At 44.2% G+C, this 16473-nt stretch overlaps 1 protein-coding gene across 2 annotated transcripts in view; it reads right to left on the bottom strand.

Moving 5' to 3' along the window:
* DPF2 (double PHD fingers 2) overlaps positions 1-16473 on the bottom strand; it is an 80393-nt gene that overhangs the window by 45834 nt on the left and 18086 nt on the right. For both annotated transcript variants that reach the window (XM_082270933.1, XM_082270934.1), the window contains exons 5-6: positions 3455-3547; positions 2470-2548 (exon numbers count right to left, since the gene is read on the bottom strand). In XM_082270933.1, the coding sequence (XP_082127059.1) occupies positions 2470-2548; positions 3455-3547 (172 nt within the window). The remainder of the gene's footprint in view (positions 1-2469; positions 2549-3454; positions 3548-16473) is intronic.

The following is a 16473-nucleotide window of genomic DNA, read 5'->3' as shown; positions in this document are numbered from 1 at the left end:
AACCAGCAAGCTGTACAGGGATACTGATTGGCAGTGGGTTCCAGTTTTTGGCTTATTGATTTATTGCCAAATTAGACCAAAAACAGTTTAATAGGCTCAGTGACAGCACAATGTAAAAACACTTTTTTGGGTAAACAGCAAGATTGGAAGTTAAAGCATGAAAATAAACAATCACTGAGATTAAATGTTTTAAATTAAATTTTGAGGTTGATCGGTCTTTAAACTAAATTGACATAAAAAGCACAGTGAATTGTCAATTTTAATTTAACTTAACAAAATCAATTAAGGAACTTGAGCACAAAGACAGTCATTTGATTGCTTCCTAAGATAAATGATTCATAGAACATACAACATTAACAGATCCCCAGAGAACCCATTTCATTGTTACAAAATAGGCCACTGGTATTTATTGGACAGGAAGCATGCTGGAAAACATTTTGCTAACATAAAACAAGTTCCTTTACTACAAAGAAAACATGCATGGCACAGGGCTGTAAAACATATTCCCTAGGTAATAGTATCCCATCAGATATTCACATTTATATATTTATATATATATATATATATTTATATATATATATATATATATATATATATATATATATATATATATATATATATATATATATATATATATATATATATATAAAAAATTTGCTTATTTTTCAAAGCCTCCAAATAAAAAAAATAAACGATCATCGCAGAAATAGAGAAATTAAGCAGAAAGGAAATAATTTCACTCTAACAATTTGGCTGCTCTCCTGTTCATTCAATAATCACAATGGCTATTGCTAGGAAATCACATCATGCTATTACCCATTTTATATGTTGTGCTATGCTAAAAGTGTCACTAAAGCTAAAGTTTTTTAGTTTTGGATAGAGCAGAGAGGGATTAGCACTCGTCATGCGTACTGCTGTCTGTGCCCCTGTGCGGGAGATTCACCCTATTTGTCCTGTTTTTCATTATTGAAAGTGAATGTAAAAGAAAATCCCAAATTTTGGGTTGGCATTAGAACAGTAATAGAGGGAAAATCTTCCAACGAGGACCCTAGTTCTGGTGACACCCCAGGATTACCTCACTTTGGAGGTATATTCTCACTTCCTATTTTTGGTATGGGAAAGGAAGTAAATAAAAATCTCGCCGATGGGATACAGACAGCAAATCACCGGCAGGAGTTATAAACCTCTCTTACTGTATCTAAAAATGAAAACAAAAAGTTCTGCCTTTAGCAACACTTTAAGAGCAAAGAACAATGACACTTGTTGAAAAAAGACTTTAACAGGCAAAACCACCAAAAAAAAAAAATTGCATGAACCATTAAAAAGTGGTTGGACTGATCTGATTAGAGCAAAATGAAATCAGTTTTCCGTTACTATTACATGTTAAATGTTGCTTTACTTAATTGACTGCTTTATTAAACCTATATAATTGTCCAACTGTTAAAGTGACAGTTTCCTTTCTGTATCTAAAGAGATCACCTGTAGTGGCAAAAATAAGCATGATTGAGTCACATTCCAAATATGACCTTTTTAACATGTCATGTATGTTTTATTAAGTCATGCTATTACTAAACCATCCATATAAATTAGGTCAGGTCAAATTAAGGAGAAAGAAAAGTCCAGAAGACCTATTGAGAAATCATACTACTTGTATGAAATGATGAATTTGACAATTTGTGCTTTACTGTATCATTTTATAATGGCATTGTGCTTGCACAAATGACAAGAGAAACTCTTCCTTGTAAAGCACAATCTATTACCAGATAGAGCTTTTAAGGTGAATTTGAACTTTTCCCATGTAGCGCAGAGCAATAGGTCTGCTAAACTCCCCATTGATTATATTTCCCTTTTTGATTCTCCCCTGCCAGGGGAAATGACTTACCCTTTACTTTTAGACAAGAGCAGCACTAGAAGCCTGAATGACCACTCATAAGGCACCACTTTTGTCATGTGAGGGCTAGGAGAACTGGAGCTCACACAAAGCTGCTTCTCTGCACTCCCATAGGCAAATGGAGCGAGGGGCAATGGAAAGGAATTATATGTAACCAGGTAAAGTGTTTGCGAAGTGAACCTGTTGATTTGCCCTGCATGAGCACAACGCAGGTTCACTTTAAAATCAGTTTTAAACCATGTAGATATACTATATTTAATGGGTTAATAAAAGGCAATTATTGTATAAGATGCAGTAATTAAGTACTGATCTTCATATTGACAAAGACTGTTAAAATTAATAAGGAGGGGGGGGGGGGGCGGATATTCCAAATTTTCCTATGATTCTGATATAACCCCTTAAAGAAGAAAGCCCAATAAAAAAAGATTTACATGCCCTGTAAAAAAAGAAAAATATCTGGCAAAGAAGGTGGTATCTGAAACACAGAACAATCAAAAAGTGAACTATACCACAGAGCAAGTGACTGGACAAGTTAACATAAAAAATTAAATAATAGAATCCACAGGAAATTGACTCACTGTCACAGGCGTATGGCTTGTCCCTGTCATCCAGTGCAGCTGCATCCAGCTTCTTCCTGGCACCACCTAAACCTTTTCCCTAGAAAAAAAAAAAAAAAAAAAAGAAAGACTTGATAAAGGATGTTCTAACTAAGCAAAAATGTTGTACACAAAACTCCATAATATTTTGGCTTAACTGTTCAAATTTAATCTCAATGTGCAGATTTCTTTGCACACCATCAGAATTAGACTTTAGTGCCGGTTCACACTCTTGCGGCTGCAGCGATCGCATGTAATATCGGAGCGCACTGCTCCTTCATTACATGCGATCGGCTGTGCGGTGCGAATTCAGCCATACACTTTGTATGGCTAAATTCGCACTGCACCCGCACAAAAGTCGCACATGACCCTTTTTTTCAGCCGCCTCAGGATCGGATCGCACAGTGGTTCACACTTGTGCGATCCGATCCTGTGCGAACTGTAAAGATCGCACTGCGATATGCGATCAAACTGGGGGTGTCGTTAAGATTTCATTGACACCACCCCCAGCGTATCGCATATGGCAGTGTGAACTGCCGGGGGTGCGTTTGCGATGCGGGAACAGGCTGCGAATTCGCAGCCTTCCCGCATCGCATAAGTGTGACCCGGCACTTAAGCTCAAAAACAAAATGTAAAATAGAGTTTCCTTAAGCAGCCCTGACCTCAAAAACTATCCCTAAAGCAGATTACACCATGGAAGTTTTAGTGGCAGGTTTCCTTGATGTGCTTGGATAAGGTTAAGGTCAATGAAGAAAAAAAATAAAAAACACTTAAAACTGAAAACGTGCTTTGATAACAGTGTTGAAATTATAATATGCATTCAATGTGTACTAGGTTTCCCCAAGGGGCTATCCTTTTTTTTTTATAGCAGAACTCACCTCACAACTCTGCCTTAGTTTTTTCATAATACTAAAATAAATAGAATTATGGTTAAAACAAAATCAGCAATAATGCTGGTGACTCTTACTTTGGCTTTACCCTTCCCACGTCTTTTTGGAGTATCTTCTTCATAATCTTCATCATCCAGGTCATCCAAAAAATCTTCAGGCTCCAGAATTCGCTATGGGTTGCAAAAAAAAAAAAAAGAAGACACAAAAAATTTAAAGCCAACAGCCAAATCACCAAGATTCCATCTGATACATAAGAAAACAGTATTAAACCCAGAAAAATGTAATCTATTGCAGACAACTAATCCTTAAATGTGGCAGCTGCATTTGCTTGGTGCCTGGTGAGCAGGTCAGTGACACATTTCCGCCTTGGGTTGTCTTGCTGTCTCCATTCCACTGTAGGAGCAGTGGAGCACCGTTGGGCGGCAGTATTGTAAACCGTGAATAGGGTTATGTTAGGTGCACTATCAGATTTAGATGGACTTGAATAAGAAATTAAAGGGGAACTAATGTCTTTAAAAAAATAAAAAAAACGTACAAGCAGGCAGACTCTTCACTGCATTATAGACATGCACTATCACTTCTGCAATAACAAAGAAACCTTACCTGTCTGCTTGCAGTTTTCTGTAGGATGTACACTGAGCTGTGCATGTGCAGCTCAGTTTATGTTACCAGCATGGTGTCTGTGCCAGGATGAATGCACTACCACACATGCATGGGAGTTAGATCACCCCCCGCCAACCAATCAAGATGGCAGAAGACCCAACATCAGGAAGAAGTAATGAAGAAGAAGCTGGTGTTTTGCGTTGCACCACATAAGTATTGTAGACTTAGTTACGCTTTTTTCCAGCCACTCCTGGAAACACTTATTAAGCAGGTATACCAACAGTTTATTTTTTTTTCCCTTTTGGGATAAAGATTTCAGGCTGGGTTCACACTACAACAAACAGCTCCCGAGGGGTTTACTACTCCAGCAGCTGTCTGTTGCTGGCTGTAGTAGAGGGCAGTGTGGTACACATCACACTGCTCCCTTTGTTTTTGTACAAACTTTATTCAAAATGTGCAAAACGTACACTTCATTAATGGCACTGTACAGTAGTGCCATTCCGTTCTGTACAGTGCACTATGATAAAATGCAGCATACCTGCATTTTATTGCTGAACGCTGCAGCGTAGCCCTCGGCTTAGTTGCAGTGTGAATGAGAAACATAGGAAACCACTACTTCCCGAGTGTCCTTGCGATGCCATTTTACAATGCAGTAAAATGTCTGTTATGCACACACTGTGAATCAGCCCTTACATAAATGAACACAAGTCGACTATTGCAAGCACCCCTACCAGTGTTAAAGCAGCAGAGCTACAGTGGCAAATACTAATCTCTTCTCCAAGGATTAGATATTATAAAGGTCCCCCACCCATTCCGGCATCTCCTAGGCTTCTTTTGGGTGCTGGAATTCAGCCTTCTTGATTGGCAAGCACGGGATGATGCAACTAACGTTGGTCATCCCGGCATGCTGTCACTGTGCCAGAAATAATAGCCAAGCTGCATATGTGCATCTCGGTGTACCCTGTATGGAGGACTGTGAGCAGGCAGGTAAGTGTTTTGTTGCAGTAAAGACAAAGCATGCCAGCAAACTAGATTTTTATAAATTTGACTTAAAGTAGAAGTTTAGCCTTAAACTAAAATCTCTAAATCTACTTGCAGCCACAATCTAATACTAACCTATCTAGCCCTGTAAAGCAAAACATCGCTATACATACCTTTTCTGAAGCCGCTCCGGTCCAGTCCCACGCTGAGCTGTCAGCTTCTCTGTGTAGGCGGGTGCAGAAGAGGCAGCCGACAATGGAAGCCCAATAGTAAAACCATGGGTGATGTCACTTCCCAGCCGTTGTCGCCTGTCTCCTGCACACAGCTTCCTCCACTGCAAGTAGATATAGAGAATTTCATTTTAAACTGAAATTCCACTTTAAAGCGAAAATTTATAACAACTTGATAAAAAATAATGTTCTTCAGCAAAAAAACATGCATTCCACATTTATAATTATGCTACCAAAATTAGCATGTGCTGTAAATTACCCGAAGCCCAGAGACCCTGAACAGCAGTAAATATTTAGGCTGAAGTGATCCAGCAGGATTTAATTTTCTGACTAAAATTCCAGGTTCTGCTTTAAGTGGAACTTTAGTCAGAAAATTAAAAGGGAAACTGTTCCTATTAATAGTATGTGAAATATCTTTATATTTGATATTTTTCATTTTCTGTTTAGCTGCTTGTGTAGCTTAGACAGTGTTATCTAAACTAGAAAAACAGCTTCTTCCTGTTCTTCACTGACAACGCTTCCCCCTTTTATCTTAATTTGCTAAGCTGTCTTTCACTTCCTGAAAGGTTTTCGGTATTTCTTAGACAGGCATGCCTAAACATGCCCAACTCCACCCCCATCCCTCCTATCCTTCACAGAACATGATCTTCTACTGTCTTCATAGCCTTGTTTAGGCTAGCAGCTTTTTGAGAGAAATGGAGATCGAGCGAGAGTGAAATGGAGATCGAGCGAGAGTGAAATGGAGATCGAGCGAGAGCGAAATGGAGATCGAGCGAGAGCGAAATGGAGATTGAGCGAGAGCGAAATGGAGATCGAGCGAGAGCGAAATGGAGATCGAGCGAGAGCGAAATGGAGATCGAGAGAGAGACCGAGGTCACGTGAACGGTGCAATATATAAAAGAAATATGATCAATGTAGACTGTGAGCGGAGACCCCAGAGCACTTCCAGCTACACCGACAGTCCCCCTGTGTCCAGCCTCCTTCTCCTCCCATCCTGTATAAGCCCACTGGCTACACAGGAACAGTGCCCCTCCCTGGAAATGATGTCACTAGCTTTTAGTAACCACACCCACTTGCTGCTCTTGGACTCAGCAGGCAGAGGAATTGAAATCCTGTGACAGCACTGAATACTGCAAAATAAGGTAGAAAAACTGGGATTTTTTTCATTTTGACACATAAGGCTGAACTCAGCTTACATAACTGATTGCATGGGATAATTTAAGGTATTAGGCTGTACTTCCGCTTTAAGTCCTGCAAGATCACTTTAGGCTGGCCCCAGTGTGCAGTGTCTTTATTAGATGTGTCTGGGCAAAAATGCACCCACGCTTGTCTCACTCACATTTAGTCATGGCCAAAACATAGGGGAATTGCGCTCCCTGACCCACTTCAATACTACAAGGCAGTCCATCTTGCCAGGGTACTCGAGTGGTGCAGTGATGGGGGACACAAAGCATGGTTAATGACTGAACAATCCTGAACAGATATCTCATAATGCCTGCCATGGCTACGTCCAAAATCTCTGGGAATTTTAGGACACCATCCCCTTATAAGGGCAACCCTTCAAGTAGTGCAACAAAGTCACAATTTTTCCAGGTCAGAAGGGGAGATTACTCAGCTTTATCCAATGTTGGGAAACCCAGCGTCACCCCCCCCCCCCCCGGCCTCACTGATTGTGCTTCAAGCAATTATTAAGCCTATAAATTGCTAATATGTCCTCCTGAGGGATTCATCCCTGGATTTCTACAGAAATGGGAAAGGGACCTGGGCCTCACACTTTCCGCTGAGCAGTAGGATCATGTCCTCTAATTTGCTCATTACTCCACAGTTTGCCAGTAAGTACCAAGAGCTGAGATATAAGGTCCTCATGCCTTGGTATAAAAGCTTCTGTCTCTATTGAAGAAAATCTACCCTATGGCTGTGAACACCTGTTGGCATTGGAGGAAGGCGGAAGCTACCATGTTGCATATTTGGTCCCAGGTGGAAGGCACCATAAAGGTGCTCACAAACTACGACTTGGGCTCTGACTCGACCAGATATCTTCTTGGTTAAGCTCAAAACCTAAATACAAAAATATAATGTTGGGCCACCTTTTAAATGCAGTAAAGGCCTGCATTCCAGCCCTGTGGAAGCAGGAATCCCTCCATACAATCTTGCTGTGGCTCTCTAAAGTAGCTGATATTTACTCCATCGAGAGTATTACCGCAACCTTGCGAGGTAAAGAGGAGAAATTTAACAAAAAGTGGTTCTATTGGTCCCTTTATACTAGCTGTAGGGAATATGGCTCTGTACTCACTCTCTACCCCCCCTTTATGTTCCCTTCCTTTGTATCCGTTTTGTTACCTTAAGAAAAAAATGATGTACGGTCAGAATGGCAGAGACGCAAATGTCTGTTAAAGCTGGCATTTCATGACATGGAATATGACTTTTGTGTCTTGTGTGCTCACTCATGATGTGACTAATGCTGCCAGCTATATCTTTTGGCATGCACTGGTTAATGTTTCTCCTATATCTGTCTGTGTACGAAAATTGTTTAAAAAAAAAAAAAATCATTGGTATAAGCGATAACGTGTAAAAAAAAAAAAATCCTGATCTCTTCCTCAGTAGTACAGTGTTACTATGGTAATACTTTATTGCTCTGAGTACAGTGTGTAAAAAAAAAAAAAAAAACACCAGTTACACAACAACGCTGTACTGCACTGGTAAGAGTATGTATTTTTTTTTTTTTTTAATTTCTTAATTTTTCTAAAAATTGTGACAATAAATGACAACTTCAAAAAAAAAAAAAACTCACTATGCCTCTTACTAAATGCCTTGGACTGTCCACTTTCGAAAAGGGGTAATTTGTACTGTCCTGGTTTTTTCGGGCCTCAAGAAATGAGCCGGGCCATCAGTAGTTTATTTAGCAAGAAATAAACTCCGTGGTGATTTATTACCACCAAAACAAAGCTCCATTTGTGTGAAAAATTAACTTCATATGGGTACAGTATTGCATGACCACGCAATTGTCAAAGTGCAATGAAGGTAAAAGCTGAAAATTGGCCAGGGCAGAAAAGGGGGAAAATTGCCCTGTATTGAACTGGTTAAAGTCTGTTGAAACCTGCTAGTAGCTTGTTTAACTTTCTCCCATCCGCGCTACAGCCTATATACGGCTGCAGCGCGGACTGGAATTTTCGGGAGGCCGTTTTTAAACGGCCTCCCAGAAGCAGCCACAGCCGACACAGCCGATCACAGATCGTGGTGAATGGCCAATCACAGCGGCCATTCACCACGTGATCGGACCATCCAATGAGAGATGATCTCATATGTAAACATATGAGGTCATCTCTCATCGCCGGCGCTCCTTCCTCACACGGGGCCTGCAGTGTGAGGAAGGAGGGGGAGCCTCACAGCGCCGGGGACACAGAGACATGTAATCAGGGCACTGATCACCAGTGCCCTGATTACTGCAAGGTAAAAAAACATACACAAATTGCCCCCAACAGTGCCCACAGAGCCCGCCATCAGTGCCCCCCATCAGTGCCCATAGTGCTGCCAGTCAGTGCCCATCAGTGCCTGCTCATCTAGGCACTGATGAGCACTGACTGGCAGCACTATGGGCACTGAGTGTGGGCACTGATGGTGCTGCCCATCAGTGCCGCCCATCAGTGCCGCCCATCAGTGCCATCCGCCAGTGCCCAGCAGTGCCACCTCTCAGTGCCACCTCATCAGTGCCCATCAGTGCAGCCTATCAGTGCCCATCAGTGCAGCCTATCAGTGCCCATCAGTGCAGCCTATCAGTGCAGCCTATCAGTGCCCATCAGTGCAGCCTATCAGTGCCCATCAGTGCAGCCTATCAGTGCCCATCAGTGCAGCCTCATCAGCGCACATCAGTGAAGGAGAAAAACTTATTTTCAAAATTTACTCGCAGAAAATAAGAAAAACTTTTTTTTTTTCAAAATTTTCTGTCTTTTTTTTTGTAAAAAATAAAAAACCCAGAGAGGATTACATACCACCAAAAGAAAGCTCTATTTGTGTGAAAAAAATGATAAAAATTTCATATGGGTACAGTGTAGCATGACCGCGCAATTGTCAGTCAAAGTATGACAGCGCTGAAAGCTGAAAATTGGCCTGGATGGGAAGGGTGTTTAAGTGCACAGAAGGCAAGTGGTTAAAGGGATAGGTCAATACCCTGATTAAGATCTGCATTTCACATTTCAAAAAAGAAGCTGAAGGGTGTATTAAATTGCTTCAAGAAAGCTGCCAAAACTTTTTCAAAAGCTTGCTAAAAGCTTTATAAAAGCTTGCAGTTTACTTTGTTGTTCTAAAAGCTGAAGCCCAAGTAAATTAGGCCAAACAGCAAGCATCAAGGGCAATTTTGAACACTGAGGGCAAACATAATTACAAATAAAATTGCATTTTTGGAAACTACCACATTATCCAATTTAAATTACCCTTCAAGGTATTTTCTAAACCGGGCGGCACAGTGGTGTAGTGGTTGGCAGCAAAAAAGGGTCACTGGTTCAAATCCCAAACACTACATTACATGCCTGGAGTTTGCATGTTCTCCCTGTGCCTGCGTGGATTTCCTCCGGGTACTCCCACACTCCAAAAGACAGGTTAACTGGATCCTGTCTAAATTGGCTCTAGTATGTGTATGTATGAATGTGAGTTAGGGACCTTCGATTGTAAACCCCTTGAGGCAGGGACTGATGTTAATGTAAAAGCGCTGCGTAAACTGACAGCGCTATACAAGTACTGTATCTGAAATAAAAAAAACATTTATATGCTGCCACTGGAAACGTATTTGCTTTTACATACTTGTTCCTAGTTCTGCTTCAGATAGGAGTCTGAGCTGAAATGAATGCTGTACAATATAGTAAAGCATTCATTTCAGCCAAGACTCCTATCAGAAGCAGAAGGAAAAAAATGTTCAAACAGATGCTATGCTTACTGGAAAGTAACTAGAGTCTCAAATGAGCATGTGATTCCCCATAGGGCTTCATAATATTAAATCATCAGTGGGTAGTCATGAAAATACAAGCTGTGTGTTATGACTGAGGCACTATATATGTTATTTCACTTCACAAAAGGAAATATACTCTGTAAATGCTGGTATCAATAACCTACATTAAAAAAATTTAATCTGATTGCTACAATTAAAATTCTACAGAAACGCCTCAATTCAAGAAAACTTGACTACCAATCATTAAGTTTCTCATGAAAAATAGGAAGAAAATTGTTCCCACAATGAAAAACAAATAGATGAGCACTGTAAAGTATGTACATCATTCTAGTGAAGATAAGATATACTCCCTGACATCGGGGACATTCACAGGTTTAAACTGGGCACTGAAAAAGCTCATTCTGCCTTCATTTTAATGGATTGCAACAAAGCACCAAAGGAAGTCATATTTTATTAGGGAATTAGGCCACCCCAAAAACAGATATACAGTTTCAGGTATACAGTTTCCTTTAGTTCTAGTCCAATGACTTTGGCCTAGGCTGAAACTGTGTCAATAGTCTGCAGCAGGGAGGAGAAAGCATCTGGTGATCAGACTGCAGCATTGTAACTTTGTAGCAAGTCACAAGGATAGAAGCTACAACAAGATCTGATCTCTGTTGATATTTGTGAGCAACAAAAAAAAAAAAAAAAAAACAGCTGCCAGGATTTACAGATGTGTCAGTTCTGAGCAAGCATCTTAGGCCCTGACACACACACACCTACACAGGTTGAACTGAATGGACTATTGTGTTTATTCAACCAACTACTATGTTACTGCGTAGGGGATGACCCTGGATGCTATTGAACAAAAGATAGTACTATATTTCTATAGAGAAAAGCAGATAAAAGGTATTATCAGAGGGAGCGCTGTGAACTCTGGGAGAGTTGATAAATATATCTGGAAGTGTTAAACTTACACAATTCTATCATGTGTGCACTTAAACAAAAATATCCACTTCAACCTGCTGCTGCAGAGCGATGGCCCTTAATGCCATGCTCTTACATATGAGCACAGCCAACTATGCTATTTTGTGTTATGAACATGGTCACTTGGTGCCCCTGGGTACTGTGACTGTGTTGTCATTGACATCTTCTGGTCAACATCTTCTGGTCAACAGCTTCTCTATGCCAGGCGACCTACGGCGACCTGTCAGGCGACCAGGTCGCCTGACAGGTCGCCCCAGTGTGAACAGAGGCTTACACTGAGGGCCTGTTTATATTATCTTATCATATTACCTTTTATACACACACACTAATTACAAGCAAACAGATCACAGGTGAGGATGGTTACCTTTAATAGCCATTCAACCCCCTTTGTGTCAACTTGTGTGCATGTTATCAGGCCAAAATCACCAGGGTATGCAAACTTTTGATCAGGGTCATTTGGGTAGTTTCTGTTGTCATGATTTAAAAGGAGTAAACTCAGTTGATTGATAATAAATGGCTCAGCCAAACACTAACCATGAGTGAAAGAAAAAATGTTTGCGTTATTCATATTCACAGAAAAATGGCAAGGGAATCAAATTCTGCCAGGGTATGTAAACCTATGAGCACAATTGTATACACACAGTATCTCACAAAAGTGAGTACATCCCTCACATTTTGACACATGACACTTTGCTACAATGTAAAGTAGTGAGTGTACAGCTTGTATAACAGTGTAAATTTGCTGTCCCCTCAAAATAACTCAACACACAGCCATTAATGTCTAAACCACTGGCAACAAAAGTGACTAGACCTCCAAGTGAAAATGTCCAAATTGGACCCAATTGGCTATTTTCCTTCCCCCCCAGTGTCATGTGACTACAAGGTCTCAGGTGTGAATGGGAGCAGGTGTGTTAAATTTGGAGTCATCGCTCTCACTCTCTTATACTGGTCACTGGAACTTCAACATGGTACCTTATGGCAAAGAACTCTGAGGATCTGAAAAACTGAATTTTTGTAAAATCTTACCTGTAAAATTCCTTTCTCTGTGTCCTCCGACAGTCGCTGCCGCCTCTAAGTCATCACTGTTGGGTATTGACTTCCGCTCCGCAGGAGTAGCTAGGCATAAAGACTTAGTCAAAAGAACAAAGGCATTTGCATATACACACCCATGGGGGCTGTCCCATCTGGTCAATACCCCCCTGCAGTGACCACTCCCAACTCAGTTTGGTAGCATAGCAGTAGGTAATAAGAACACAACCCCAAAAGAGGGGCGGGGGCGGCGACTGTCGGAGGACTCAGAGAAAGGAATTTTACAGGTAAGATTTTACAAAAATTCAGTTTTCCCTTACGTCCTCCGACAGTCTCCGCCGCCTCTAAGTCATCACTGTTGGGATGTCCCAAAGCAGTATAGACATGAGGGGTGGGAGACGCAACCGTAGAAAAGGCAACGCAGTACTCACATCAGAGAAAGGAATCTTACATGCACCGTAAGAGAACCTTCTGGGCAACAGAAAAAACAATGCTCAACAGGAGCAACAGCCCAGGAATGCAAATACCAACAGCCAGGGACCCATAGAAAAACAAGGGTCCTTCATGGCACTGCCGCACTGAGAACCTTGCGGCCAAAGGAAGAATCAGTTGATGCCAGAACGTCCACTTTTTAGAACTTGGAAAAAGTGTGCAACGACGACCAAGTCGCAGCCTTGCACACTTGGGCCACCGAGGCCCGATGCCAATAGGCCCAGGACGCACACACAGATCTGGTAGAGTGCGCCTTAACAGGGAAGGGTGGAACCCGTTCCTTCAAGGCGTAAGCCTGTTCAATGGTCTGTCTGATCCATTTGGCAATAGTCGCTGCAGATGCAGCCATGCCCTTCCGAGGTCCCTCAGGAAGGACAAAGAGTGAATCCGTCTTCCGAAAGGATTCCGTAGACGACAGGTAAACCCCGATCGCCCTGACAACATCAAAGGAATGCAGAGAAACCTCCTTAGGGCTCTTTCACACGGGCGTTCCTTTTTTTTTGCCCGATCAGGTCCTTTTTTTTTTGTAACGGACACGGATGACACTTGTGTCATCCGGTCCGTATGTCCGTTTTTCATCCCATCCGTTTGCGGATGAAAAACTGACATAATGTATCTCTATGTAAATACGGATGTCTGCGGATGACACCACTGACATCCGTTTTTGCTTCAGTTCCGTTTTTTGAAAGGAAGAAAAAATAGGGTTCTCCTCCGTTCAAAAAAACTGAACTGAACTGAACTGAACTGACAAAAAACGGATGTCAGAGGATGATCATCCGCTGACATCCGTATTTACATAGAGATACATTATGTCCGTTTTTCATCCGCAAACGGATGGGATGAAAAACGGACATACGGAACGCCCGTGTGAAAGAGCCCTTAGGATGCTTAGGCTTCGTACAAAGCGAAGGCAGGACAATGTCCTCAATGTGGAACTCAGAGACCACCTTAGGAAGAAAGGAGGGATGCGGACACAAGACCACCCTATCCCGGTGAATCACCAACTATGGAGAATGGCAAGATCACGCTGCCAGTTCCAACACCCTGCGAGGCGAAGTGATCGCCACCAAAAAGGCAACCTTCTTAGACAGCAGAGGCAACGATATATCCCGAATGTTTTCAAAGGGAGCACGCTGTAACACGGACAGAACCAAGTTCAAGTCCCATGGAGGTAAGGGCTGCTTCCTGGGAGGAGCCAAATGTCGCACACCTTGAATGAAGGTGCGAACCAGAGAATGAGACGCCACAGGGCGTTGGAAAAGAATAGCCAGTGCAGACACCTGGCCCTTGATCGTGGCCAGCGCCAGTCCACACCAGTCTGGAGGAAAGCCAACACTCTCTACACAGAGTACGAGCGAGGGGAGAACCCCCTAGACTCACACCAGGTGAAATAAGCCTTCCAGGTACGGTAATAGATTTTACCAGAGGAGGTTTTCCTAGCCTTGACAAGGGTAGGGATGACCTCAGGGGAGAGACCCCTGTCCCTCAGGACCTGGGTCTCAACAGCCAGGCCGTTAAAGCCAGCGACTGTAAAGCAGGATGGAAGATCGGACCCTGAGACAGGAGATCTTCCCGCATGGGCAGCCACCACGGAGGCGCCACTGCCAGGTGAACAACGTCGGCGTACCAGGACCAGCGTGGCCAGTCCGGAGCCACCAGAATCACCAGGTGAGGTTCCGAGGCTAACCTGCGGAGGAACCTGGATAGCAACTGAATCAGAGGAAAAGCATACAGACGATACTGATGCCAAGGGGCCACTAACGCATCCGAGGCGTCCGCCAGTGGATCGCGCGTTCTTGCCACGAACCTTTCCACCTTTTGGGTTAACCGAGATGCGAACAGATCCATGTCCGGGGATCCCCACCTCGCACACAGCATTTGGAAGACCTCCGGGTGTAGGGACCATTCCCCCTGGTCCAGGGTCTGGCGGCTCGGATAGTCGGCCTGCCAATTTTCCACACCCGGAATGTGAACTGCTGAGATAGCCGGGACATGAGTCTCGGCCCAAGACAGAATGTCGGTCACCTCCCGGGCCGCCTGAGCACTCCTGGTGCCCCCTTGGTGGTTGATGAAAGCCACCGCGGTAGCATTGTCCGTCTGTACCCGGACAGGACGGCCCCGAAGACGGTCCGACCAGTGAAAGAGACAGTTTTATTGCCCGCAATTCCAGCACATTTATCGGGAGGGAGGATTCCTCCCCCGACCAAGTGCCCTGGGCAGACAGGTTGCCAGCACTCCACCCCAGCCTGACAGGCTGGCATCCGTGGTAATCACCGTCCACACCAACAGACGGAAGGACTTGCCTTCCGACACTGTCGGGGACTGGAGCCACCACAGAAGAGCCAACCTGGTCTGACGACTCAAGGAGACACTCAGATCCAGGGACTGAGGCAGTCTGTCCCACTTGGCCAGGATCTCCGCCCGCGTGTGGAACTGAGCAAAGGGTATCGCCTCGAAGGCCGAAACCATCAACCCCAGGCCCCGCATACAGGCCCAGAGTGACGAGGACGGATTGTCCCTGAGGGACCTGACCTCGTCCCGCAAAGTCCAGAGCTTGTCCTCCGGCAAAAACACCTTTGCCTGAGCAGAGTCCAGAATCATTCCTAGATAGGGAAGACGAACCGATGGAGACAACGTCGATTTCTGAACGTTGATGGTCCATCCGAACTCCTGGAGCGTCTGTACCGTGGTGGACAGATCGCGCACTAGGTCCTGGCTGTCAAGTGATCTCAGAAGTAGATCGTACAGGTAACCCAAGACCGCAATGCCCTGTGCCCTTAGCAGGCCCAGAACCGGCGCCAACACTTTGGTAAAAACCCTTGGTGCCGAAGCGAGACCGAAAGGTAACGCCACAAACTGGTAGTGGTCCTCTGCGATGGCAAACCGAAGGTACCGCTGATGACCCTCGAAAATGGGGGATGTGCAGGTACGCATTTTTTAGATCTATCGAGGCCAGGAATTCCCCTGGACTCAGGGAGGCCACCACCGAGCGGAGAGATTCCATACGGAACTTCCGAACGCGCACGAAGCGGTTCAGCGCTTTCAGGTCCAGAATAGGACGCACTTTGCCCTCCTTTCTGGGCACAGTGAACAGATTTGAATAAAACCCCCGAAACCTGTCCCGATGAGGCACCGGGACAATCACCCCCTGAGCAAGAAGGTCCTGTACCGCTTGGTGCAGGTCCTGCAGACGCCCGGAGGCAAATGAAGATTTGAGGGAAAGAATCTGTCCGCCGGCCGGGAAAGGAATTCGATCTTGCACCCCGATCGAATGATTTTCTGAACCCACCTGTCCGAAATTCGGAGCAGCCAAGGTTGGAGGAAACCGCGCAAACGTCCCCCCCACCCCTGAAATGGGTGAGGGCGCCCCTTCAGGCAGAGGCGGACTGACCCGCCGAGCCGGCATTGCCTGACTTCTGCTTACCCACCCAGGGCTTCTTCTGGTTGCCCTGGGCCTTGAAGGGCTTGCCCTTGGATTGGTTCCGAAAGGCACGAAAGGACCCCTGAGTGGATCTAGGCGCAGAACCCTGCTTGCCTCGAAAGGACTTGTTCTTCGGGTTCTGGGGCAGCAAAGTGCTCTTGCCCCCCGTGACGCCTTTCACTAGGGTATCCAACGCCTCGCCAAAAAGGCGAGAGCCAGCATAGGGAAAATCAGCAACTGTTTTCCACGAGGACTGGTCAGCTGACCAGCTCTTCAGCCAGATCAGTCGTCGGTTAAGTACCGAGACACTAGACAGGCGTGCTACTAAAGGGGCCTCATTCAAGGCCGCATCACACAGATACAGGATTCCTTGGTGAATTTGATCCACCATTTCCAGCCGGGCAGGCGGAAAACATCATCAGACACGAGGTT

This window comes from Pelophylax lessonae (assembly GCF_965119305.1).
Source record: "Pelophylax lessonae genome assembly, chromosome: 10".
NCBI lineage: Eukaryota > Metazoa > Chordata > Amphibia > Anura > Ranidae > Pelophylax > Pelophylax lessonae.
Note: the sequence above shows the minus strand (reverse complement) of the source record. Positions and strands in the feature narration are given on the sequence as shown.